Raw genomic sequence first — 24,476 nt, forward strand, 5'->3', positions numbered from 1 at the left:
TTGTGCTGTGAGCGAGGATTCAGCTGTAGGCTCTTAGCTCAGGTATGTTCGCATGCGGGCTTCTGGTTCAGCCCGCTGTAACAGGAGGGACCAGCTGCAAAGTTTGTCCCTGGACTGGGAGCTGGATTCCTGCAGAATCCAGGATTTTGGTTTGGACCTTTTTAAATATGATGTAAATGCCAGAAGCTTCCTAACAACTGTTCCTGAAGCTCAGAGCAGAATTTAGAGCGGACCCTTGTGGGTTAGGGAATTGCACAAGATATCCCTTCTCAGAACAGAAAGGAAAAGCCCGACAAAACCTAAGCCATCTGACCAGGGTCCTGAGAAATGCTTTCCAGCTTTCAAAGAAAGAAAGGGTCTTAATTCAGATTTGCCGGAATTGTCTAATTAGTCCCTTTAATGCCATGCACCTTATAGTCTGCGCCACCGGATTCGTCCTATAAATGAGACGATGGGCTAATTCATCTTGGCAGCAGTAAACAGACCTTGTGATTGTCCTCCTTACAAACACCGGCCTGATTTTAGGAAAATGCTTTGACCAAGCCTGTGTCCCTGCTCCCTCCCCCGCGCCCCCCCTTTTCCGAGTGCTGCCTGTGCTTCTTGCCCTCCTTCTTCCCCACCGACCCACCCCACCCCGTCTCACACACAGTGACATACCTCACACATTTGCCACTGCTAACAACAACCTGTCAACTCTTTCTTTGCACCGTGCTAGGCGCCCTTTGTTTCTGCAGCCCAGCAAGCCTTGCAGCTGTTGTCCGAGGCCTGCTCCGACAGCCTGTGATCAGTCAGCTGCAAAATCCTCCCTGAACAACTCGGTATTCACAGCTCTAATCGGGCCAGCGGACTGTTTCCTCCTCTCTCGCAGTAAATCTTTATCACTTGCGCTCTGCTCGTCAGTTAGTGGCGCCAGCTCTTTGGGCTGCTCTATCCCTTTCCCATACTCTGCTGCACCGTGTGCTCTGAATGCTAACTCCAGCCTTGTTTAGACTCGGGGCTGCCTCACTGCTGCGGTCCACATGTTGGGAAGGTCCAAATTCCTGCTCCCTCCCCATTTTTAAGCTGCACGGACACCAAGTTTATCTCTCTCCAATTGCAGAGATACTCAAAAACTCCCTCCGTCTGCCTACTTGGTGTTGTATCCATATAAGTTAATTATGTGATTATCTTTCTGTTTCTCCCCAGCAGTCTGTCATGCTTCTGTTTAATAGCTGCCTTTGGTAGGAAGGCGAGGGTGAGCTGCCTAGCCTAGGGAAGCTGAGGATGGCAAGGGAAGCCCTGGGGAAACTGGCACAAGCTTCAATTTGATCGCATGCCCAGGGCTATTAACCTTCCTCCTAATGGTTCCCCCACGGACGGAAACACATTTCCCTCCATCCTGTTCCTGACTTGGTGCCATCTCAGTCTTTTAAAAGATTTACGTCAAAGATGTTGAATTGTGAAGCAGATTTTCAGAGAAAGGATCAAAGTTTGCTTTCTTAGGATCCTGCTTGAGCCGAGGAGAGTCCACGAAGCTTTTCAGATGAGGTTTGTTTCAATCTGGAGTTGCTCAGGATTTACACTTGTGGAGCTGAAAGCACAACTTTATCTGTGCCTGTTGCAGCTCCTGCCACAGCACGAAAACTCCTCCTGCCTCCTTTGCAAAGCCTTGTGGGTTTTGCTTTCCTGTGTTGTGCCTGGGCCTGGGATTTTAGACAAGTAATTATTGCTCGGTTAAACAGCGACTTTTGCAAAGAAGTTCATCTAGCTTTCAAGTAGAGCTTGCTGGAGATTACTTTTAAAAACAAATTATCCAGCACAGTGAGGTTTTATACGTGTTTGTAAGGAACCTGGGAAACTTTGCCTGAACACTGGTCTGACAACCAAAACCTGCTGTTTTTTAATCTTGTCTCTGATGCTGAATCCATTTCCAGCACTGGAAAATCCATTTCTCTTTCTGCTTAAACTTCCCACACCTTAAAGTCTTTATTTTCAGCCCTTCCAGGTGTGTGCGTGTGCATGCACAGGGGTGAAGATTAGCCAAATGTAGAAATATTCCTGTAAGAGTAAAACATGAACTGGCTTTAAAAATATGTTGTTGCTATTAATTTTATGAGGCAGCTGTAAAATAGATGCTGCTTGGAAAATCTGGGTTCACTTCCACTCAGACTCTCTACTCATCAGTATAGTGGAAGGTAGATTTGCTTGATCAAAGAAAAACTCATCTGTATAGGATTTTAGTGTATGTGTGTGTGTTGATGATCAGTTTGAGCTTGTAAATAGATGCACAGGGTAAACTTGATGGCAATGACAGTCACTCTGACGTGCAGAGGAGCACTGCAATGAGATGGTATTAAGCAGCTATGTCCAGCAATACGCAGGTAACGTGGGGCACTGCTGAATCACCGAGCTCCAAGTTTAAGGCTGACAGCCTCACTCACGTCTGTCTCCTGCCGATCCGTGGCAGCCTCCAGTTGTGTGCACTTTCTGGCCCTTGTGGTTGTGTTCTGTTGATGCGCACTCTTTAAACTGCTCCCATATACATCTCCAGATGGGATGTTTTGCTGCTGTGTAACCAGACCTATAAACACATTTTAGGCTTATTTTAGGGAAATAGCTCAGATCTTTCTGGAATTTGCTACAGAAACGTTTGTCGGTCTCTGTGTGTTCTTCAGCGAAATTGAACATCCGTAAACAGGATTTGAATACTTTTTTTCTGTAGGCTGTCTGCAAGGGGAAAAAAAGTCTACAAGAAAATAGGCTGGTCAAACCTTTTGTTGTGGGAAGCTTTACTGTTGAAAGTGCTCCTATGGTCAGAGTCAGTTGGTGGGATATCAGATAAAGAAGATACAATAACATCTTGACAAGCCCCAGGCAAGCATCTTAGATAACCCTTTCCCTTCCTCTAATTTTTCTCATCTTGCTCTTCTTTGTTCCTTTCTTCACATCCCAGGGTTTTACCTCTCATCCTTTGGTGACCCCAGCTGTCTCCAAGGTCCTGGAGACTCCTGTGAGACCGGTGCCCTGGCTGAGTTTCGTGGTTTGGCTCACATGGCTCTTGGCACAAGTGATGACGTGAGACCTCCTGTGCAGTCAGCCACCCCTGCTTCATCTGTACTTGAAAGTCTCATCTGTCCTGTGAGCCTTAATGGAGTTTCTTCGCTTACAGTTTTAATAACTGCACCGTTTGGAGGAAATACGAGTTGTTTACCCTGACACCTACCAGCTAAAAGTGTAATAGCAAGTTTAGCCCCAGCACACCTTCTTATTTTTGTCAAATAGTCTGCAGTAGGCTGGACGCAGTTATTTTTTGATGTGAATATCTTCTATTTACTGAAGCAGTTCAGCTTCACCATACTTGGAAGAAAACTTGTCCAGTTCCACGGCATGAAAAGCAGTTTATTTTGAAGTGTTTCTCAAGCACTTGATGTCCTTCAATGTCCTTTAAAAATCAATATGTTGTACATCATATTTTTCTTTGAGTAAAATCATGGTAGCTCAGGATTTATCCATAACACTGATACAGGAGAAGGAAATATTTTGTCTTCTGAATTACAAAGGAAGGAAGGTCCTTCTGTCACTTCAAAGAGTCTGAAATGAAAGCAAATAGAACAAGAAGACTTTCTCAAAACCAAGCATCCAATCTCAGCTCCCTGCTTCAAGAGGCAAGCACAGCCTTTGTGTTGACCCAGAGCTGCAGTGCAGGCTTAGTATTTTTTTTCTGTTAATGGTTACTGCTAGAAGAGTACTTGTTTGTGGCGGTAGGGTGAGCAGAGTTTGAGAACAGCTGATCCGTTCCCTGTTCCAAATTGGAAAAGGACTTGCCTTGCTTTTTCTAATGTACATGTGTATCTGAATCCATATATAGGAGCAGGATGTTCTATTGCTCTGTTATTAAGGAGCAATGTCAACATTTCTCTAGCTCCTTCTGCATCTGCCTTAAGCAAATTTCAGACACCAGCAACATTCTATTAGAATTTTTTTTCCCGAGCTGCTGATAATATGCTTACGCTGTAATTCCATTTTAAAATAGTCTTTTAGTCTAGGAATTTCCTCGTCTGATTTGTCTCAGACTTTCCAGAAAAATTCTACTTTGGCATAAAGTTTGCACCTGTGAAAGTTCAAGGAAATCGGGTTAGCTTTTGCTAAATGAGGAAGGGATTCTGCCAAAATTGGGTTTACAATGAAAGGCTAGTTTAAATATGGGCAGACTAGTCTCTTTGTAATTATTAGGTAATATTAATGTATAATCGGTCCCATAAAGAAAAAAAGAAATCTAAATGGACTTTATATTGCTTATAAAAATGCATTTTTGTTTCTTCTTTGGCTAGTCAGGGGAGAATGTTCGCTATTAACCCATCTTGTTTAATTTTGTGAGCCGCCACTTGTGTGCAAATTTCCTGTACATCTTGAACAAAAACATGTAAAAGATGAACAAAGAACGAGGGGGGAAATTATAAATGGATCCATGTGACTGCCTCTTCTCCAGACATTTTTTTTCCCTCACTTAGGAAGTTTAGAGGGAATGCAGGACCATGCAGTGTGTGTTAAAGCTGATGGAATATCTTTCTCCCTCAGGGTATTTCTTTAATCAATGTTTCTTTATACCATTAGGTCATCTCTTCTTTCTTTCTTTATTTATTTTCTGAAGAATCCTTGTTTTGTATGTTTTCATGCATCCTGACATTTATTCTCAGAATTATGGCCTGATCACTTCCTGTCCTTTTCCTCAAAATTTCTCTCATTTTATCTATTTTAAGTGCTGAAGCACAAAGATAACCCCATCATAGTTCTCTCATTTTCCCCAGCGGCTCCCCCCCTTGCCTCCCCGCAATGAAAAATGAAAGGTCTCATGGTCTTACAGATTTTCTTTATGCTTATTTTGGCCTATTTGCAACCCAAATACATCATCATGCTATAAGACGGCTCTCTAAGGCTCTTGGATCAATTAAAGGTAGCCCTATTCATTGCCAGTACAAACCTTTGCCTATTAACTCTTTCAAAGGGCATTTGTCATCGCAAAAAGCTGTGAATGCTGTCTGGGTTCATTGATTAAAAAAAGGTATTGTTTTAAGGCTGCTGAATATCTTAATTAGTTGTAATCAGAGGGTAGCTTGTGTCTGTAAAGTGATACAGTTACCTTTCACCTACTTGCTTTATTCTGTGTGTTTTTAAAAGAAAAATATCTCAAATGTAATTTAAGCAGAGTGTTTTGAGGGTACAAGAGGAGTGCACTTGCTGATCAAAGTATAATTTATGACGTTATTTTATAAAGCCAAATATTTAATGTGCTAACTCAGAATACGTCTCATTGGCTCACAACCAGCCTTGAGAGGGTAAGTGGAGCAGCGCTGCTCATTGCCAGCTATCATCCTCCTTTCTTCGCTCACAAATCCAATGTCTGTATTCTGGAAAATTAGAAATCCACCTCAATTCTGTAAGCACTCGCACGTGTGCTTCGCTAGAGCACATGAATAGTCTGCTAGTACAGAATATGTGCCGCGCTGTTTGCCAGACCAAGGTAGAACTGGGTAACTCTTCTTTTTCAGATCAATAGTTCATTTGCCACAAGTTTGTGCTGTCAAACTTGCTGCAGCTATTTGTGAATTTGTACTGAAACTGTGAAATTGTTTAAGCTGGGAAAACATCTTTTCTGTTGGTCCTTGAATCAAAACAGTGGTTAATAATAATCTGTTTCTTATTCAAAGAAACCCCTCTGAAAATTAAAATCTACGTTTTTCCTTGGGCCTCATGAAAAATTATGGTTGTACTCGATTCTCTTTTGGTTTATTTTTCTGAGAAAATAGTTTGCATTTCCCCTAAAATATTTCACTCAAATCAAGTGGTTATTTATGTGCCTCTAATGGAGGCATTGGGGTGTAAACGGATCCCTTGCAGTCATGTGTCTCAACGATGCATCAGTAGCTTGCATAATCTAACCCTCACCCTCTGGAGATGCATTTCTAGAGATGATGATTTAGGGATATATGCTTTTCTTTCCATATTTGAGTAAATATCTTAGACCAAAAAAAAAAGAAAACACAACAGAAAATCTTAAATTGCGGTTGGTAGAAATGCTTGCTTTTGCTCTTGGAGGCTGGATAGAATAACAGCAGTAAATGACATTTTATTTGTTTCGTCTTTGGAAGGGGAGGAGGGCACAAATGGTGTCTTAATGGGGAGACCCCCTTATCTGGGAGAAAACATCTTTAGAAAGTAGCTCACACACTGACCAGGTGCATTTTGTTGCTGATGCAGTTTGGTGAGCTGGAAAGCAGGGCAGTGCCATGTGTAGGAGCCACCAGAAACGTGAATCCTTAGCACCTGCCATCAACTTGTGGATTGCTTGATGAATTTTATTATGAGAAATCCATGCATGCTCGCACAGGGATTCTCAAGGTAACGTGGCAGACTTATGTAGATGCTAACAGTACTGTATCCACTTTCTTATTTTTCAGTGGATAAGTATGCTAAATAACACTTTCCTCACAGGACAGTTTTGCTATAGATGCTTGGATTCATATTGTGAGTACCTTATCTTCTTTTAATTTTTTGTAACAAAAAATCTTCAAAAAGACTAGTTCTGTCTTCAGTCGACTGTAATCATCCCTATTTCATAGATGGGGAAAAACAGCCTGATAAAGATTAAAATCCTAATTCAAGAAAATGCGAAAACTTTTGGACGCCTTTTAATGTTCTGTGATTTTGGAGTAAGCTGTTCTGAAAAGTTTCTGTGGGATGTAGTAAGAGGCAAAAATAGAATATGCATTTGAGTTGCAGACAGTGCCTCAGCCCCAGTATTCCTTGCTGCAATATGTGGGCTTCAGAATTTTTCTTTAGTCTTAATGATAAATGTGAGGCATGGCGTGGTTGTACAGCAGAGGGATTTATTTTAGTATTTGGTTATTGAATTCAGTGATTTATCTCCACACCAAAATTAATTTTAGTGTTGTAGTATATCAGTGTAGGTCTAACCTTTTCCTTCAGCTTTGTACATTTTCACTGCATCGCGTAGTGCATCTTCTTTGGTCAGATGCCTTAGCAATAAATTTGAAGAAATAAAATCACGCATTTCTACTGTAACTGTGGTGTGCATATGAATTCCGATATAATGGCATTGTGTGTCTTGCTCTATACAACATTTTTAGTTTTTTTGTAAAAGTAGGAGATGATTTATGAAGTGTGACTCATTTTTCCTTCTCCACACTGTTCCAGTGGAAGAGCTCAGACTGCGATGAGAAAAACTAGTACACGTTATTAAGAATTCTGATAAAGTAGGCTGAATAAATTTGTTTTCTTTGTGAGCCTTAATCCTGTGTTGTATTGGCTTCTTGGACATGGCTAATTTATTTGGAATTCCATTCTGTTCCCGACAGCATTCCTGATTAGCAGTTTGATCACCCGGAGCAAAGTTACATACCAGCTTTCAACTCTTGTAATCTAGCAGTGTAATTTTTTCAAATGGACTCTTTTCTTTCCTCCTTTGCCCTAGCTCCCCTTCTTTTTGTGTGCAAAGAGACTTTAAAAATAAGCAGGATAACCTGTTAGTAGACTGAAAGATTTGTTCAAAACACAATGCAGTTTGCTGAATGCCCAACTTCTGTCAGACCACAAAGCATCAGATGCAAAGTTCAGACTAGAATATAGAAAATTCCAAAATCACGGTCAGATCACTGTGTGTTTATTGTGAGTTTAGTGTTTTGTAGCTATCAAAATGCAATTTAAGAAAGCAAACGATTAGGGAGAAAAAGCTAACGCATAAAGCCTGAGCCATGCAATCTCATGCCATTTTTTGATTTAGTGTGACAATGGTAGGTCTGATAATTCACTATTGCACACGGGGCTTTAAATAAACATAGAAAATTTTTATTGAAGTTAAGCGTGTGTTTAATAAGGACCTTGTTGAATGAAGTCATATTTTTGATTGTGTCTTCAAAGTTTCCATGACTCCATTATTTTCCAAATAAAGCTTTGTAAGAAATATTTCAACTATACCTTTCACGTAATGTACTTGTTTTTAAGTAAAAGACTAAGGTTAGGAGCTGTGTCAGCCCAGCACTTGAAATGTTTGCCTTCTATCACTTGTAAAGGATAGCAATTATTTTCAGTATTTGCTTTTTATGAGTAGCGCAGTTCTTTCCATGATCTGTAGTTTGTCAAAGCGCATTCTGTTTGTGGTAAATTTTAGAAACTTTACTTATCTATTTAGTTAAGTTTGTCACATGCTAGACCTCATATGGAAATCACAGTTACATCGTTGTTCACTTCTGTCAATGTTGATTTAAGCTTTCAAAACAAATGATGACTGAGAAACCCAAATTTAATTGTAAATCAGAGACAGATTTTGATCTGATCTCTTCTTGGTAGAGCATGGGAGAAGCATCCTCACTGTGAAACTAGAGGAAACATGGCTTAATCTGCTGAAGACATGTAGTTACAGATGAAAGGGAACTGTCTTTCCCATCCTGTGAAGTTTCTTAAGGTCCCAGTATGGTTTTGTGCACAGTGAGAAGAAAGTGAGGTTTGTAAGTCATGAGAAACTTGGGAATAGCTTGAAGATAGGTGGCCATGGCACTCGTCAGGAGACTCAGCCTGTGGTTTTATGTATGAGTGTTTTGACTGTCTAATACTTAGAAGAGCTTGATCTTCTTGTTCTGGTCTTAAATTTTACGGATCTAAAAAACAGCTTCTGACAAATATATCATCAGACCTGGAGTCTGTTTCGCCAGATTTTCTGCTTTTGAAAAACCAGCATTTGAAATGAAACACTGGTTAGTCAAAAATAATACAAAATAATAAATTAAAAATAAAATTCTCTACTAGATTGGCATGTAATACCATGAATTCAGTGGGAAAAAAAATCCACCAATGGAAGAAAAGCTCTGAGAAAGGATGCTTTAGGACTAAATCCATTTTGTACAATTTAATTCAGTGATAATTCCTTAATTTCACCAGCAGAAGTCCAGAGGGTCTTTCCAAGAAATAAAGTTACACAACTCAGTGTGAAGACTTAGCAAGCTGTGTAGGGCCTCTGGCAACTGAAGAAGAAAATGGGTGTGATAATTGCTGATAACAAATTATTTTCATGTTCATAATACACGCAAGGCTTTTTTTTTTCCTGTGAGTGGCTATAAATATATATTTTTTTGCATTTTTATTCTTGTTTGTTGTGCGATAGTTGTCTTGGATGTTACTAACATTTTAATTCAGTGATGTGATTAAATACCGTGGCATGTACACGATCTACTTGGCTACTTCTGTTCTGATCGTGCTTCTGGAAAGAAAAGTCTGTAAGCTGAAGGGCAATAATTTGTCTGCTACTGAGTGTTGCAGTGTGCAGCAGCATGTGGAGGAGATGATGCACTCACAGCTCCTGAACTGCGAAGGTCTCATTGAATCTTTTTTAAAACACATGTCTCTCTAGGTAATCACTTTTAAGTCAGATTTGTGAGTTTAGTTTCATTTCCTCCTAATCATTTCCAATCATTTTCCTTTGTTTTCATTATTTTTCCTACACTGTGGTTTTTTCTTTTTTTTTTTTTTTTTTTCCCACTTGTAGCTGTAAGGTCTTGAGGATGTGGTTGAGTTTGAGTTTTACAAACACTAAAGTTCTTGACAGAAGATATAGGTAGTAAATGAAGTATCTTATTTCTGTCCTTGATCATGGAAAGGGGCATATCGAACTGACTGTGGTGGGAGGAGTATGTTTGCTGGGGACTTTCCAGTAGAAAACCAGTGGGGCAGGTGTCTGGGCTTTTCTTTGACTCAATGCAACATTGAATGGTCTTGAAATGTGCTTATTATCACAAGTTATTTGAAGTAGGAATTGACTTTGAATGTTAGGTTTTGTCCTCTAAAGCTATGAATACCTTGATCTGGCTCTTTTTAAGTGGTGTTTTATTTTCCATGTGATGTAAAATGCTTGTTCAGGAGATTTCATGTGTGCAAACTGGAGCAAGGTGCCTTTTTCACTCTGATAACTGTAGCAGGCGCATGACCAAGAGATAAGTGCTGGTTCTGAATTTCTTTTTTTTTTTCTTTTTTTCTGTGTTCGTTGTTTTTTTCTTTTTAGCAATGAACTGGGAATTTCTTGTTAGCCATGCTGACACCTGCAACTCTATGCCATTTTTCTTTATAGATATACTGACTTTTGAATATGTGGTAAATACAGTAAGTGAAATATCCTTTTAATTTCTTTATATTTTGAGATATATTTCAAATTGCTAACAGTGGATGTTTATATGATTATTGTTGTGCTAATTTATTGCTTGTAATTTTACTGGATATTTTAACATTTTAGGAATGTAATGGTATTTTAGGAGATAGACTGCTTTATAATTGGAAGTGGAAAATCGGATAAGAAATCTGTTGGATTACATTTTAAAAGACTGCAGACTTTTACTTTTTTTTGGCTAAACTACCCTTCAGAGCACCAGGGCAATTAATTACATGATAATAATTTAATAGCAAAATGCAGAATTTGTCTTGGAAATAGTTTCAAATTAGAGAATTTTCATAAATATTTATAGGAGGAGAAGGTAATAACGTTGATTATGTGATGAAAACATATGTTAGTGAGAAAATACCACCCATCAGGAATACTCTTCTATCATGCCGTTATTTTCTAGAGAGGCGATTAGTTGAAAAACGATTTTAGCAAAATAAACTGTGAGCAGAGAGGATGCTTTTACATGTGATACAGCATACGTTCTTTGAAAAGGCAAATCAGTCAAAACAATGCCAGGCATTGGGAACTTACGTTATCTGAAAATATATATTTGGAAAAATTCAAGCAATAATGATTTATATATAGGTTTTACATAGTGCTTTTCCCCAGTGAGACTCAGAATACTTTGCAAAGGAGAGGAGAACAGTGATTCATATTAAACTTCATTTTCTACAGTCACAGAGTGTTTTCCTTTGGCATGCAGAATTGTCCTGCTTATGCTGTACATTAATTTTCTGTGCAAGGAAATCTGTCCTAAGGAGTGAAATATAAGCAGAAAAATACTTTCCTTCCGTCTTCAGCAACTGATGGTTACTTTGTGTGAATAAATGCAGTACCTGCAGAGAGTGCCAAGCTGACAGCCGTGGCATGTGGAGCCAAAGACCTGCAGCAGCAGCAGGGGAAGCTTACCCAGCTCTGTGTCAGCCTGTCCCGAGGAGAGCCCCGTGCCAGGCGCCAGGGTTGTGTAGTTTCCTTTCCGGCTTTGACACCTCTCAGGGAATGCCGGAGATGGCATAGCTGAGAACCACTTGTGAGCCCGGGGTGGAGGCACCTGTTCGCTTGGAATGAACCACCAATTTGTTCTTCGCGTGCCCTTAAATAACCACTGGGCTTCTCGCCACTAGCAGATTGAACTGGAGCTGCTGATGGTCAGGGAATATGATGTGCTGTATGTCACAGCAGTCATGCTAGCTAATACTGAGCTCACTAAAATCTGCTGGTGGTTTTCAACAAACCTGTTAGAGTCCAGAAAGCAGGATGGCATTAGGGTAAAGGTGATGATTGTCACGGAAGAAGCGCTTTTAGGAAGAGCAAAGGCATCCATCCAGAGGATACAGAAGAACTGTACTTTCTGAATTAAGGCAGGTATCATCATCTCCACCAATAAATTACTTATGGCTATAAAGTGAGCCAGTTGCCCAAGGGAGCATGTAATGCAGAGCCACTGGCTGTGGGTTTACATTGGTTGTATTGTACCAGATAGAGCCACTGATTGGTTTTTCAAACTGTTTTTCCCACTTAAATCCCTTTTCAGATGAAACAAAGGTTTTATTTCTCATCATCTTTGTGCATGTGGGTATCTTAAAAACAAACAAACTGGTTAGAGAAACACCTGTCAGGAATGGCATAGTTGATCTTGCTTTAGGACAAGCTTATAGAACTCGTGGGTCCCTTTCTTCCCTTTTTTCCTCCTACAGCTGGAGGTGACCCAACTTATATGTATGTGTGTATATAAATGTACGTATATACATTTGTATTTTCCACCATGCTGCATTCTTTCAGCAAAATCTTAACTAGTTGGAGCGAGTAGTCGCTTTAAACTCTGCATCTTTTGAAGTCTGTAGGTATAGAAAGACACTCATTGTTCAGTGCACCTCCACAAAGAATCCCTCTTAATCCCGACTGTGTATTCATCCCTTGGTTGAGCCTTCCTATACAGGGGAATTTGAGTTGATTCACATTCCTTCATAAATGCACGTAGGGTAATACATCAGACTTTTTCCTTTTAAGCAATCTGATCAGTTCTGACACTTTCCAAGTCCATTAAAAACTCCCCATAGTAGTTAAGAGTACCCATTAGTGTGAACAAACTCCTGAAACCCCTTAAAGTATTTGCTTTGCCATGCCATTTAACTATTTACAAAGCCTGGAGCTTTGCTCCTGATACACAGTTAATAAAAGGGAATAGACTAAATTTTTTCCTTGTAGTGCAAATGTATCTGTGTTGTCCTTGTAGAAGACAATGTGTCGGATCTCCTGAGGCTACCCCAATCAGGGCAATTTTGACCAGAAAATGGTAATGTAAGAGAGTATTGACAACTGATATTTTGTATGCAGTTTGGTTTAACGCAGAGTTTTGAAATTCAGGGAAGCAGTCCTGACACTGTGCTATTGCTTGGACCTCCTCCAGGTCATTTCTCTTACTGTTAATCCTCATGTTGTTACCTTCCCAACTCCACTTGTCCAGTTCCAGTTGCTGAGATCCAGGCCCAGACAAGGTATTAAACATCTGTGTAAGTTCCTTGTTCCCCTCCTGAGCTGCATCCTAGAGTTTGTGCTTGTTCTAATGCGGACTTGGCATCAAAGGAGACCTCAAGGTATTACCGTACCTATTCCCTGATTTTACAAGAAAACAAATGTAGATTTCACAGAGCTTTAAGTCTCAGAATTAGGCTTTACGTTCTTTTAGATGGAAAGTATGGTTTCTGGGCAAAGCAGTTTGCTAGTTGAGCAAGTTCAAAAAGATCTTAGTAGTTCCAGTAATCACTCATTTCATCAATCCTCTATATTTAAAGTGAGCTAAACCAAGTTCTTTCCTATAATGTCTACTTCAAATAATGCTGCTTTACATTTGGAGAGCCAAATAAGGAAATAGGACATAATCTTCCAGGAGTTTCTTTCCCTTTTAGTTCGTCTAACTCAGAGACTTGCTGTAACAAGAGCCCTTCTTTCTATGAAACCTGTTTAACATATTCAACTAAACAAACTATCTCCTAAAGAAAGCACGAGCATTTTTTGTGTGTGCCTTGCTCTAGCATTGGCTTTTGAGGACATTTCAGCGTTTGTCGATGCACTAATTGAGTGATGCATTTTGGACAGCTTCTGTGTTCTGATTTGTTTTGTTGTGCTTTTTTTTTTTTTTTTTTTCTTCCCTCCCTCCCTTCTTCCCCTTTTAATTTGTCTAGGAGAAAAAAAAGCCCCTCCAGTGTTGTTTCCTGCAAAGACCATTCTTAAGAGCTCGTTGGACAGCGCAGGGCTCTTGAAGTGATAGCTAATTGGTGAAAGAAAGGCCCCGATTGTCTTGAGGGAGCTGGAAAGTGCTGCGTGTGCTGCTGAAAGGGACTAGGGAGAAGGTGCCTGGTTTCGCTGAGCAGCTGCTGCTGGAGATGTTTGGAGATTACATCAGCATTGGAAAAAAGGGGCAAAAAAAAAGTCCAACTTCACAGAGACGGAGTTTATGGAGTTTTTTTCCCCTTCCAAAGGTCTTCTGACAATACTGTCATTGTCAATATAAGAGTTGTTAATTCTTTATGAATAGCACATGGGGCCTCTTGACTAAATAGTACGTTACATGTCCCAAATCTGTCAGCTGGGCTCTTCTCTCACATGCTAGTGAGATCACTTTGATTGGAATGTTACAGGAATTGCGGGGCCGGCCACAGAACTGAATACTGCATTATATAATTAGATCTCCCCAAGTATTTTTTTTTCACATTACCTCATTATTCTAGCTTAAATATGGAATCAGTCCTTTTGATGATTTTGCTGATTGTGATTATATTCATACGATTCATTTTATGGTCCTGCCTTAGTGCTTATATAGATTACAAACTGTCCCGAAGGTTTCCTGACAAGAGAAAAGAGGACTAGGATACTTCAAAAGGCTTGTTCGGATTTGAACTGGCAATGAGGACAACTGGACGAGGTAAATGGAGCTAGAGCAGATTTTACTTCGGGTTCTGATGAGAGAGAAATGACCTGCTGAGACTGCAACTGAGTGAAGAGTCTTCAGAAGGCCTCATGCTGACAGAGAGGGGGGGAAATCCAACAACTGATTGAATCAAACGACTTCCTATCAGACTAGGGCAAGAATTTGTTGTTGGGAACAGACTTGTGGACTTTTGCCAATGAAATGATCTGGACAAGCTGGATGGAATCCTATTGTTGGGCAGTCCAAGACTGCCAGTGGCCCCGTCTTGATACATGAAATGCGATGGCTCATTGCCTGCTGGACAAACTGCTGATCTGCACGTTAAGATGTCAGCTGCACAGCCTGCCTGGATGCAACAACTGACTGTGCCTGAACGAACATGAGGATTACTGGCCCAGTTTAGGATCCGTGTCTAAGGAAGCAGATTTACAGAGTGCATTTTTACATGATTGACTGTCTTGTTGCTAAATTTTTCTTGTGGTTCATCCCGGTCAGTTGGATCAGAAACTGAGTGTTTTTAACTGGCTATAACCTGATGATTATCCCCATTTCTTATCAAGTGATATATCCGAATAATCACGCACTGCACACCACTGGAATACTCTGCTCCATGAAAAACAGATCTGCGCATCTGAGTTTGTCTGACAGACTAGCTGTGCTTCAGCAGCGCCAGGTGGGGGGACATGCAACAACGCTCAGAGTCCTTGCAAAGTAATTTCATTTCTAGGCTTTCATAAGGAGCTACTGGGACACGGGAAGATTTGACGACTTGCCCAAGGCAATAGTGACTTAGGATTCTTTGGTGGTTAATGCATCTTGCAAAATGGGACAGGGGAGTCCAAGTGAATTGTTTGCCTTCAGATGGCTGTTATACTAAGTCAAACATCCAAAGAACCTTGCTGCAACAACAGAATTTAACACCTGCTTTTAAGAACTTGGTTTTCCTACAGCAAAAGTAGGAAAATTGTACTGCCTTGCCTGAGAAATGAATTGAAATGCAATGTCCTTGGCCCAGTCAACTTTAAAAAGGTTTCTCTGGGTTGATGATTTTTATGTCATTTGAAAGTAAAGGCTCCCACGTGATAAACTTACTTCAGCGTCTCTGGGTAGCTTATGTGATGATATCAGACTTCAGCCTAGGTAAAAACCCGAAGCATTCCTCTAAAGAGTTTCTGGCCCATTCATGAGTTACACACTCCCACAGGCTTGTCTCTTTTTAGCAACTGTTAATCAGCCCTTATCACTTTGTTGTTTGAAGCCTCCTAAAATTCAGACATGAGAGGTGGCATGTGTTTATGCTGTGGAGCAGGGTAAATGTCAGGTCAATTGATTGCAGCTTCAGGTTTTATTTATGGTGGATGAGCAACCTACAAGACAGCCCGCGATGTCTGAAGATGCATGCCATTGCCTTGGAATCTAGCTAGTTAATAAATTATGTCTAGATGTAACTAATCCCCTTGTCTGTTTTTGTGGATCCTAATTTTAATGATGATTGTCTCATATTTGTTTTTGTGTTCCCCAGCACCAGCAGACCACAAAGGGAAAGTGAAATGTTGTCTATCTGATGTGCAGACATACCTTTGATAATAAGTAACTGGAAAAATAGGCACAGTGATCCATTTTTCTTCTGTCAATTAAACGCAGCTATTCTTAGCTGTTGTATGCATCATTGTGAAGAAAATGAAACTTGTAGATAAATTGATATGATAGTGCCTTTAAGGAACAAGTTTCCTAATCCTTTTTTTTTTTTTTTATTTAAACTATACTTGACAGCGTCATATATTAATCATTTTAAAATGTGAATATAAAGAGAAATGCTACAGATGGAGCTGTGAGTTAATGTCCTTAATGTTTGGTGATGTTTGGAACTGACACTGGTATGGAATTCATGTCTTTGATTCCTTTATTTCTGCAGAGCAGCATCTTGAATTTTCCATGTAAATCAGAGATCACAGTCTTATTATGGATCATCCTCTTATGCAGGCCACATTTTCATTGATCTCTGTGGCACAGTTGGAAGAGCTGGCAGGATGGAATAACCAGAATGGTTTAATGCCTGAGTTGTCATAACCATCCCCTTTAATGGTTTGGGGGGTGGGGTGCAGAAAAGAGGGCTGATACTGGGTGATCTTGCTGATTAATAGTTATAAAGAATGGGGGATATCTATCCTGCCAGATATGGGGAATATGGGGAACAGCCTGTCAGTGGGCTGCTTCTGTTTGAGTTTGTGTTTGTTCAATTTGGACCTTCTGAGTTGCACGAATTTCACCCTGATTGTAAGAATGTTATGGCCAACGTCTATCAATACTAGATTTGCATCCTGTACAGGTAAAACTGGCTGGAACCCTCAAGAGTTTTCGAATGTGAAGGCTTTGAGGCACATATGATTAATAAAAAATGAATATCTTATCTAAATGAATCCTTTAGACGATTTGAATACCTTTCATAAAAGGTCTTGTTACCTCTTAAACTCCATATGCATTCAAAGCAATTTTAATAACTTTGTGTTTAATTTCTGCTGGGGATTCATGTTGTTCTTATTCAGTGCTGCAGGATGTTTTCAAAATGGAAGGCCATCCTGTTTGTGCTGTTACCACAAAATCAGGGCTATTGCTCTTTTAAGTGTGCAAAGCGTAATGGAAAGGAGGATCTTCCTTTTTATTCCCGTAGACATTTTCCCTTTCACTTTTCGTGGAGACAAACAAAATCTAGGCCCATGTCAGCTGTGCAGTGACATGGAAGTGTTACTGTTTCCTGACCCAGTTCCATGGAGCACTGTGCTGAGATGTCCAAAATGAGAGAGTTACTTCAAGAACTGAAAGAAGTACTGCTCCATCCACTCTAGGTTGTGACAATGTGCCTTGATTAATCTTGAGACCAAAGCCATGTCTCTGCAGGACTGTGCCATGGTGACAAACCTTCTGGGCTGGCCATGCTTGGGTTGGCATTGCTGTCTAGTCACTACACACTGGAGCAGTCGCATCACTGGGTACACCTGGGCCCTGGGGTGCCTCTGGCACTGCTGCACAGCACCCTGTTACTCCCAAGGGCTGGTGTGTGGAGTTGGAATTCAAAACAGGATTGTTCTGCTGCTTTGGACGGAGCTCATGGGGAGCCAGCTTCTGATCTACCCCCTGCCTGAAGCAGTCACAATGACAGTAGAAGTTATTTTTCACTGCAAATGGTGCGTTTGGCCCAGTTTTGTGCCTTTTGAGGTAACTGTTCTGGTGTCTGAAAGACCATTGTATCTTTGTGCTTTTTAGAATTTTTTGTCACAGATCTTATGTTGTGCTCTGATTTAACCATATATTTTTCTTTCAGGAAAATGTAGTATCAAGTTAATAATATTTTTACTTGTTTTACAGTATTAAAAAAATATAAAAGCTAGGTTGTCTCTGTGCTTACAAGTTATTTTCTTTTTACGAGACAGAATGCAGCAGAAGAAAAAAAATTGGAGAATAAATGCTTCATGTCAGGTAGTTGTACTTTATTTAAGTTCCATCCTGAAGCCCATATTTCAATAGGAGTTGAATGGGGTTGGCTGGGAATCATTCTAGAGTCCTTTAAAACCGATTCAATTTCAGCTAGGTATTTAAGAAGATGCTTACACCACACTGTTTTTGATTGTGTTTAAGGACATATTTAAAAATAAGCATATGTTTAACAGCAGTTTTGAGCTGTGGACAATGTGAATGAAGGCTGCGCCATGGAGCCATCTTTCAAGACATGAAACCAAGGTATATGTAAATGAATAGAAAAAATGTCGCTAATGTCACTAAATACTGTGATGATATTAAAAATCCTTATAAATGTAACATTAATTTATATACATAGATATTCAAATCCACTACACATAAACATATTCCTGATATATTATAGAAGCTTATTGGCCACCTGTGATGCACTTAAAAAAAAAAAACTCTTATATTTCACTGTTGCTCATAAACATTTGTGTGTGAAATGATTTCTTGATTTCTTTTTTGCTTATCTAGTAATGCATACATATCAAATACACGTATATTAAAAAAAAATAAATGGAAGTATATGACATGGATGCAGAACTGTTGCTAGAATATTGTAACAATTTCTTACATTTATAGGATTATGCTTTGTTTTGTTGGAAGCCAGTGATTTGGACAAAAGTGTGAGTCAGTTATGTAAGTACTATTTCTTTTTCTTTTTCTTTTTCTTTTTTTTTTTTTTTTTGAGACTACTCTTGGAAGGTTATCATGACTTCCTATTTCTGAATTTCCTCTTCTAAGATCAGTGTGTGTCTATCTTACAGGTGTCAGTAGGGTCAACTTTAAATGTTGGAGAGCATTTATTTACTTTGGTTGTACACCCTTGGCTATAAGCATATACAGATATGTATGTGGGTATGCGTTTTGGCATGTATGTGCATAGATTTTTATATGGAAATGTTAATTTTTTAATATCCTATGATAACAGCCCTTCCCACTTTGTTATGCTATACAAGCTTGTATAGTTCTGGAGGAGAAAAAAAATGACTCAGAACAAACTGCCTAAGTAACTGAAGTTGCAAAATCTTCTTTGCATTGGTGGATATCAGGGCTGTGGAAATACCTAGCGACCATTTTCCTGGTACTAGTGGTACCATTATAACCAAATTTGCTCCCAAACCAAATCGCCATTTTGAAGTTCCACAGTTAGTACTTTGTGATTTTTTCTTTTGCCAGGACTCAGAATCTTTCTGATCTGCAAAAGCTCAATTGATTGTAAATATCCTGTCATCTGCTAATGTAATTTCTTTTTGACGTTCTGTAATGCGCACAAAGTTGGCATCATGGACTGCATTATGGTATGGAGAACTAATTACAGATAAGCTCATAGTCTGAGCGTGTAATTATATTTATTGATTAAAATAAGTCTATAATTATATTTTGCAGTGTCATTACAATGGCATCCACTTAAACAATTACTGTCAAACCATGTAAACCAAACTCCAGTAGGAGTGCCTTAAATAGATCTGGCGATGCAACAGGTGGTCTAATTACTTTAGGTAGCTCCATTACAGCAGACTTCGGTGGAGAAGCTGAAGACACAAGTAAGGATACGATTATGTTGACTTTCGCAGGAGGAGTCTGAACAGCTGGAGGCCCAGTGGCTTGTCTGCTAGCTCTTTATGATGAGCTGCCATATCAGAAACTGAAGCTCCGGGGATGTCTTGTAAGTAGTGCTGCTACCCTCACTCCTAGTCCATGACTAGGGAGCTCTAGGGAGCAGAATCTCTCTGTCTAGATTCAACAAGGCATCAAATTGTAGGACAACTAAATGGCAGAAGCCTCATCTCAGTTATGGTAACAGAAACCCAGAGAAAATCCATAAATGCAGTTGTTTTATGCTCGATTGACACCAAAATGGGTGACCTTATAATGTGGCCCTTTGATTTTTGGTACAGGTGGGGCTAGTAGTGGCATCTATTGCTAAGGCTGCCAGGTACTTCCAGTCCTGAAGCCCTATTTTCAGCTATTCACAACTTTGTCAAAGTAACTTTTCAAACCAAACAAATTTTCCGTGTTGCATTGGGTGTCTGCCTCAGGCTGAATTCTCTTCAGAAAGTTTCAGCCAGAACAGTTTAGTGTCTTCCAAGAACAAGGCTACAGAAAAATACATTGTTTTACACATGCTCAAAATTATTGGCAATATTTTCTCTGACAAGATGTAGACATCCCATTTTGGGACATGCAATTGTTCTGGATTTTTTTTCCATATCAGGGATGTGTAACTCATGTTCACATAAACAAAACTACCTAAACACCTGCTTGAAATTCAAGGGGGACACAACTAGATCTGATGTGTGTAAACAAGGATAAGGAAATCATCAGGGAAAAGAAGACTCTGTAACGACAGTTTAGGCAGAGGAGGAAAGTGGCTGTGCATAGTTGATAGAAAGCGAGCTAGACTGCACCGTGTAGGAAAATGGGCACTAAGGCTGAGGGATGGAGATAAGAGGGTGGACAGAAGCTGTTGGGTTGGTGAGAATCAAGCCCTGTTCAGGCAAAGTGAGTGGGACAGAAGTATTGGGCTGCTCAGAAGGAACTGGGGGAGGCTGTGTGTGTCCAGATCTGGTAAGGAACAGCAGTCTAGGAGACAGAGCTGGAAAGAAGTGGGGAATGATGCTGAAACAAGAACAGCCAGTGAGGAGGTGGGCACTGAGGCTGGATGTAAGGACTGAGAGCAAAACCCACGTAAAAGCAGGTGAGTTGACTTAATGCAAAGCTGAGATAGGAGACAGGCTGAAGGAAGTTAGGAGAGCTTGGGCTAACAGACAGGGTAAAAGAGGAGGCTGGAGTAAGCAATAAAGCTGAGGCTGGGAGGCTAAGTCTTACTGAGCAAAGAGATTTGTCCTGGAACAAGAAGTCCAGAGAAATGCCAAAGGGATAAGAACAGGATAAAATGTCTGCTGGACCAGACAAATCCTGGGACTTGCATTTCACATTTTTTGGCTATCAGAAAATTTCTGTGAAACTTGCTGTCAAACTTACTGTCAAAAATTCCTCTGTCCCATCTACCCCTCATCTTCCATAAAGTGCTCTGCGTCTGTATCCTCGGGTGTTGCTGGTCAAACACAGAATTATCAGCGTAGCCTTGTGTGCTGGGCATTTAGCTGGCTGTATTAACAGGATGTAACAAAGTTAAGTACTGAGATGAAGACAGTGATAGAATTAAGGCTTTATGTGCACTTCTTGTTCTGCCCCCAGGCATTATGATACAGTCTTAAACTGCTCTTTTCCCACAGGTTCTTTTGCTCATTTATTGCTCTGGCTGTCATGCTGTGGGATTGAAGGTTGCAGTGACAGTGCTTTGAGTGTTCCAAAAAGATGGAGTGTGGAAGACAGAGCTTTAGGAAGATTAATGTTTTGAGTGCAGTTATGAGAAAATTAGTCCTGTCTTTGCCTGTCACTGAGTTTTGAGTGAAAACACTTAAATGTTTTCTTTTACTTTTTTGAATGCTTACCTGGAGAACCTGTATATAACTTAATTATGTGCCCAGAACTAGTAGCTGCAGATCAAAGCAGTGTAACAAGTTAACTGGTACCAGTTTAACAAGTAAATTGGTATGCTGAGAATTTGAATTCTGAGAATCTGAAGTGTGACACTTAAAACAAGATGCAAATTGAGTAATTCTCTAAGATCCTCTTCATTGCAAGATGAGGTAACATGGATATAACAAGAATGTTAATCAGCATCTACGGAACATATAAAAATTAAAGGGTATTCAGGAGGAAATTACTCTTGCAAAGGGGACCAGAAGAAAACATGAGAACTTATTATGTACACACTGTCCATCCTGTCTGCTGAAAGTAGCAGGAATCCCTTGGAAAAAATTGTCTACTTTTAAATAAGAAGATAAGTTTTCTTTCCCTGTGTCATATAAGAAATCAATAGTTGCTTCTCTCAAGTCTGATAGTGGGCTTTTATCGTGTCCACTGGACTCGAGAGCTTTTATCATGTCCACTACTCGAGAGAAGAGCAGACAGGTATAGCTTAGTTCCAGATCTTGTTCACACTGGTGTGTGATAGATGAGGAGCTTCCAGCACAGAGATGTAAACACTCTGGGTGTATGCAGAAGAATAAAAATAAGGGAAATCTGTGTAGAAAAGAGACATATATAGTATTTAGGTATGCTTGGGAGGTTTTTAGCTTTGTATGTTGGCCTTAGATAGCTAGACTGAGTATCAGGGGTACATGCCTAAATCCCCTTTTAGGAAAGGCTCTAGTGAGCCTTTGGAGCCCTAGTCCCATATTTAAAGGAATGTTTGAACTTACAACCAGCGCGAGCCTGTGTGTTTTAAGAGACCATTTTCCACAAGCCCTGGCTGCTTCCCCATTGAGAGTTGCCGGCCTTTGAGCTCTTCATCAGTGTCTCTAATTGAAACTCATGAGGCTGATAACCTCTCTTTAGTGTCAATAATTGTTTTGGTTTCTTTAAAGATTTTTTTTTCTTTTCCACACATATTATTAAAAAAGATAATGGATTTTGGGAATTACTATCAAATAATAACGCTAGAGATTGCTATGTCTCCTCCCTGATCTTTGTATTAAGACAAATTCATGGAAGAAAGATTTATTGGGGCTTCAAATGCAGGAAATCCTTGTACTACAGGAACCTGAAGAGGCTAGAGAAGCATCACTATGTGCTTGTCCTGCTCTTAGTCTCTTAGATATCCAGTGTTGATCATGACGGGGCATGGTGCAGTGTCATCTGGACTAGTGGTCTGATTCTGCAGTGTTCTGCTCTACTGGCCCAGGATGTTGTCTTTGCATCTGACAATTATGAGTCTGTCCATTATGTTATTTAGCATTGACCGATGTGACAAGTGCTTCCAGAAGGCAGGAAGAACTGGCATCTGCTGTCTGTGAACTCAACAAAGCAAAGTGTTGTGCTGAAAGGATGAAGAGAAAGTCAGCAGTCCCAATTATGAGCTACCTGAAGGCACGTAACTTTAACACTTTCTGTGCTGATCCTAGAGCATGTACCTCCAGAAGCATACCTCTTTGGCTCTGGCAGTTGATGAGATATCTGATTTTGTCTGCACTCTGGTTCTTTCTTTAGACATGCTTTCTTTGGCATGCATCTCAGACCGAATATAGCGACTTCCAGATTTTTAGTCCCTGCAAAATGTCTCCCACCACGCCTAGATTTAAAAGGGCGCAGGATCCAGTTAGCTAATTTGTTCCTAGGCAGTTAAAGTACTTTACATGAGCTCTAGACCATGGAGTAGATTTAACATACTATTTTAAGAATATGAACAGTGTTGCATAGGGGGACGTATCTGTATCTGTATCTGTCTCAGAGTAATAATCTAATTGGAGGGCGTCCTTTGTGTAACCCTGTTAACATTTTAAACTATTCTGGGAAACCCTATGGCCCAAGTACTATGGAATGTAGTTAGGAAAAACAGTGTTTTCTCAAATATTTCAAATGTGGAATATTTATTTTGTAGCCAGAGAAACTTGTTTTGTTGCCAAGCAACTGACCATGAGTAGGATCCACTGCCAACTGTACTTGAAAAAAGGAAAAAACCCAGTTACCTCTCCTCAGTCTGCGTGTGAGCATTTACAGTGCAGTCAGGAGAAATTTTAAAATCAGTACGGGAAGATTCGCTGTTAGTAACCTCAGGTCTCCAAGGGCTTTTCCTTTCACCATCCCTTCAGTCACATAATCACTGTTAGCAACCAACACAAGGAACTAATGAAAATATTGATGAAATAAATTGTGTTGCTTCCAAAAGTCTTGTTTTGACGTCTGCTTCATCAGAGCCTTAGATAACGGAGTCTTATCTGCTCTTTGCTTGGCTTCTGATCCCAAACCAGGTGAGATCCATAGATGCAGCTCAGGATTCTTCTCTCTTTATTGACTTTATGTTAGCCTGAACAGGCCTTCAGCATCCAGAAGTTTAAATTATTGTTAGTTTCAGAATCCAGATACCCAAGCTGGTTTTCAGAGGAGTTAAAGATGCTCAGCTTGCATGTGGTAGGTGAAGGCTAAAATGAGAAATAAATAACTTTGAAAGAAACTTACAGCAAAGTGGTTGTAACTATTTCAGCACAAGAAAAGCACTTCTTACGGCACAGATCTATTGAATGAAAAGTAGTTACCTGGGGAAGTGTACATTTGTGAATAAACCTGCCTATTACACTGGACTTATCTCAAGTAAAGACTTGTTTTGGAATAACCTGATGATCCTGAAACTTGTTCATTGTGGTGGTTATGCCTGTGACGGATGCCTCCATCTCTGTGTCTAGGCTGAGGCTGTACCAGTGGACAGCCCAGTGCCCCTTTGTTAGGAATGCTCATCGACTGCTCTTTTTAAAAGTAAATTGCCTGTCTGGGTCCAATGTAAAATACTACCCATCTGTGAAATTTGGGGGCTTGAGGAAGCGTTCAGATTTTGGAATTTTTGGTGGGATATATGTGTACTGTTTTTCATAGCATGAATCTTTTTGTCTTTCTCAAAGAAGTTCAGGAAATGCCTGTTTGTCTCTGTTTCTAGTGTGTATTAGTTTATCTGTTCTTTGTTGTGGATACAGTACGCTTCCATGATTCACTGCCTACTTCGGAGATGATTGCTTGGGTTTCTGCTAGGAAGGGACAGATGTCAAATTCTTTATGTTTTCAAATACAAAAGGAGCTTGCCCAGGATGGTGCTGTTCGGACTCCAAAAGCTTTCTTTCCAACTTTGGCTCTTCTTTCCATTTTTGTCCTCCTACTTCAGAATAATGCCTGTCAGTTGACCTCATTTAGCTGTCAAGGCTTCACATCACCTGTTCTGCAGTTTGCTCTTCAACCACTGGTGGAGATTGTGTGCAC

At 40.0% G+C, this 24,476-nt stretch overlaps 1 protein-coding gene across 1 annotated transcript; it reads left to right on the top strand.

Annotated features, from left to right (window-relative positions):
* Positions 1 to 9,160: 9,160 nt before the first annotated feature.
* Positions 9,161 to 17,411, top strand: SMIM38 (small integral membrane protein 38). Its single transcript, XM_038179781.2, has 2 exons — positions 9,161 to 10,149; positions 13,393 to 17,411. The coding sequence occupies exon 2, from the start codon at positions 13,946 to 13,948 to the stop codon at positions 14,075 to 14,077; it is 132 nt and encodes a 43-aa protein (XP_038035709.1). The 5' UTR covers positions 9,161 to 10,149; positions 13,393 to 13,945; the 3' UTR covers positions 14,078 to 17,411.
* The last annotated feature ends 7,065 nt before the right edge of the window (positions 17,412 to 24,476 follow it).

Source organism: Anas platyrhynchos, chromosome 5 (assembly GCF_047663525.1).
Source record: "Anas platyrhynchos isolate ZD024472 breed Pekin duck chromosome 5, IASCAAS_PekinDuck_T2T, whole genome shotgun sequence".
NCBI lineage: Eukaryota > Metazoa > Chordata > Aves > Anseriformes > Anatidae > Anas > Anas platyrhynchos.